We start from the raw sequence: 3,476 nt of genomic DNA, 5'->3' as shown, positions 1-3,476 counted from the left end.
ATACATTAGACCATAACTAGTAAAGTTTACATTAGTACAGTTACAGTAGTAAAGTTGACCGTGAAGTAGTATAAGAACACCTTTTGAGTAAACTTGGTCGAAGAACAGTATTCCGGTTAGGTGATTGTCGTATAATTTAAAGACAGTGTTTCAACCCAAGAATGATGTTCCTGTGTCAGAAATATTTCGCCCAATGATACCCTACATAGGTGTCAGTGACGGGCCTGGTATGGGTGTAATGTTCGCCCTAGGTGTCAGCGGCGGGCCTGGTATGGGTGTAATGTTCGCCCTAGGTGTCAGTGACGGGCCTGGTATGGATGTAATTTTCACCCTAGGTGTCAGTGACGGGCCTGGTATGGGTGTAATGTTCGCCCTAGGTGTCAGCAGCGGGCCTGATATGGGTGTAATGTTCGCCCAAGGTGTCAGTGGCGGGCCTGGTATGGGTGTAATGTTCGCCCTAGGTGTCAGCGGCGGGCCTGGTATGGGTGTAATGTTCGCCCTAGGTGTCAGTGACGGGCCTGGTATGGATGTAATTTTCACCCTAGGTGTCAGTGACGGGCCTGGTATGGGTGTAATGTTCGCCCTAGGTGTCAGCAGCGGGCCTGATATGGGTGTAATGTTCGCCCAAGGTGTCAGTGGCGGGCCTGGTATGGGTGTAATGTTCGCCCTAGGTGTCAGTGACAGGCCTGGTATATGTATTTTTTTCCTTATGTGTCAGCGGTGGGCCTGGTATATGTAATTTTTTCCCTAGGTGTCAGCGGTGGGCCTGGTATGGATGTAATTTTCGCCCTAGGTGTCAGCGGCGGGCCTGGTATGGATGTAATTTTCGCCCTAGGTGTCAGCGGCGGGCCTGGTATATGTAATTTTTGCCCTAGGTGTCAGTGGCGGGCCTGGTATGGATATAATTTTTGCCCTAGGTGTCAGTGGCGGGCCTGGTATGGATGTAATTTCTGCCCTAGGTGTCAGTGACAGGCCTGGTATATGTATTTTTTTCCCTATGTGTCAGCGGTGGGCCTGGTATATATAATTTTTGCCCTTGGTGTCAGCGGCGGGCCTGGTATGGATGTAATTTTCACAGACGACAGAGTGGTTCTCTATCTTTCAATTACACCATTTTGTCATTCCATAACATCTTTTTATTTCCCATAGTAAACCGGGCGATTTTTAATGGATTATTTTTCTTGTCAGTATATTTTTATCGTTTGTTTTGTATACATTATTTATCTATTACTTTAACACTCTTACAATGCTCCATTGGTTACACGGTGTACTGTATGACGGCACTAGTGTGGTGTGGATGTGAAATTGGGCAGTGATTCCGTCTAATTAAGCACAATTGGACACTTCGTGTGGACACTTCATACATATTTTAATGATAAACCTTATTTTAGACTTAAAGGTCTCATGTTATAATTTAACCTTAATCAAGTGATTTATGACAGGTTCAAATCAGCTGATTGGGGCGAAAATCTGGACCTGTCTATAAAGACTTTTATTGTTGTCTACATACCTTGTTTGACTGTAAACTAAAACAACATCGGAAATAAAGTTTGTATAACATGCATGATAAGACACCGAATAGACTTCTATCAGCTTTGTTCTCTCAATTCTAGCTGAAAATCGATATAAAACGTACTAAGGGCCGATATCAACAGAACGTACTCAGAGAACCCTGAAAAAAGCTAAACTATAGTACAGTTAGTGTTCCAAACAAACGACATGACGAACAAATCAATTCGATCATTTATTGACGAAATCCTACATCAATTAACGATAAAAGCAAGTCACCGACAACACTACAACATCACAGTGTTACCTAATAAATAATAAATTGATAAAATCATGCATGAAAATGGTGATATCATGTAATATAATGGTAACATCATGTAATATAATGGTAATATCATGTAATATAATGGTAATATGTTACATAATGGTAACATCATGTTGTATAATGGTAACATCACGTGATATAATGGTAACATCATGTTGTATAATGGTGATATCATATAATATAATGGTAACATCATGTTGTATAATGGTGACATCATGTTGTATAATGGTGACATCATATAATATAATGGTGATATCATATAATATAATGGTGACATCATGTAATATAATGGTGACATCACGTGATATAATGGTAACATCATGTTGTATAATGGTGATATCATATAATATAATGGTAACATCATGTTGTATAATGGTGACATCATGTTGTATAATGGTGACATCATGTTGTATAATGGTGACATCATATAATATAATGGTGATATCATATAATATAATGGTGACATCATGTTATATAATGGTGACATCATGTAATATAATGGTGACATCATGTGATATAATGGTGACATCATATAATATAATGGTGACATCATGTAATATAATGGTGACATCATATAATATAATGGTGACATCATGTTGTATAATGGTGACATCATGTAATATAATGGTGACATCATGTAATATAATGGTGACATCATGTAATATAATGGTGACATCATGTAATATAATGGTGACATCATGTTGTATAATGGTAACATCATGTAATATAATGGTGATATCATATAATATAATGGTGACATCATGTAATATAATGGTGATATCATGTAATATAATGGTAACATCATGTAATATAATGGTAACATCATGTAATATAATGGTGATATCATATAATATAATGGTGACATCATGTAATATAATGGTGATATCATGTAATATAATGGTAACATCATGTAATATAATGGTAACATCATGTAATATAATGGTGATATCATGTAATATAATGGTGACATCATGTAATATAATGGTAACATCATGTAATATAATGGTGACATCGTGAAATATGATGGTGACATCATATAATATAATGGTAACATCATATAATATAATGGTGACATCATGTAATATAATGGTAACATCATGTAATATAATGGTGACATCATGTAATATGATGGTGACATCATATAATATAATGGTAACATCAGGTTGTATAATGGTGACATCATATAATATAATGGTGACATCATGTTATATAATGGTGACATCATGCAATATAATGGTGACATCATGTTGTATAATGGTAACATCATGTTGTATAATGGTAACATCATGTAATATAATGGTGACATCATGTAATATGATGGTGACATCATGTAATATAATGGTGACATCATGTTGTATAATGGTGACATCATGTAATATAATGGTGACATCATGTAATATAATGGTGACATCATGTAAAATAATGGTGACATCATGTAATATAATGGTAACATCATGTAATATAATGGTGACATCACGTGATATAATGGTGACATCATGTAATATAATGGTGATATCATATAATATAATGGTAACATCATGTAATATAATGGTGACATCATGTAATATTAAAGTAACATCATGTAATATAATGGTGACATCATGTAATATAATGGTGACATCATGTAATATAATGGTAACAT

General features: G+C 35.7%; 1 protein-coding gene across 1 annotated transcript; it reads left to right on the top strand.

Annotated features, from left to right (window-relative positions):
• Nucleotides 1–193: 193 nt before the first annotated feature.
• LOC117320247 (glycine-rich cell wall structural protein 1-like) lies at nt 194–689 on the top strand (the record flags this gene model as incomplete). Its single annotated transcript, XM_033874895.1, has 1 exon — nt 194–689. A coding segment is annotated over exon 1 (496 nt), but the record flags the coding sequence as incomplete, so codon positions are not given.
• Nucleotides 690–3,476: the final 2,787 nt, after the last annotated feature.

Source organism: Pecten maximus, unplaced genomic scaffold, assembly GCF_902652985.1.
Source record: "Pecten maximus unplaced genomic scaffold, xPecMax1.1, whole genome shotgun sequence".
Lineage (NCBI taxonomy): Eukaryota > Metazoa > Mollusca > Bivalvia > Pectinida > Pectinidae > Pecten > Pecten maximus.
The sequence above is the reverse complement of the archived record's forward strand: the minus strand, read 5'-3'. Positions and strand labels throughout refer to the sequence as shown.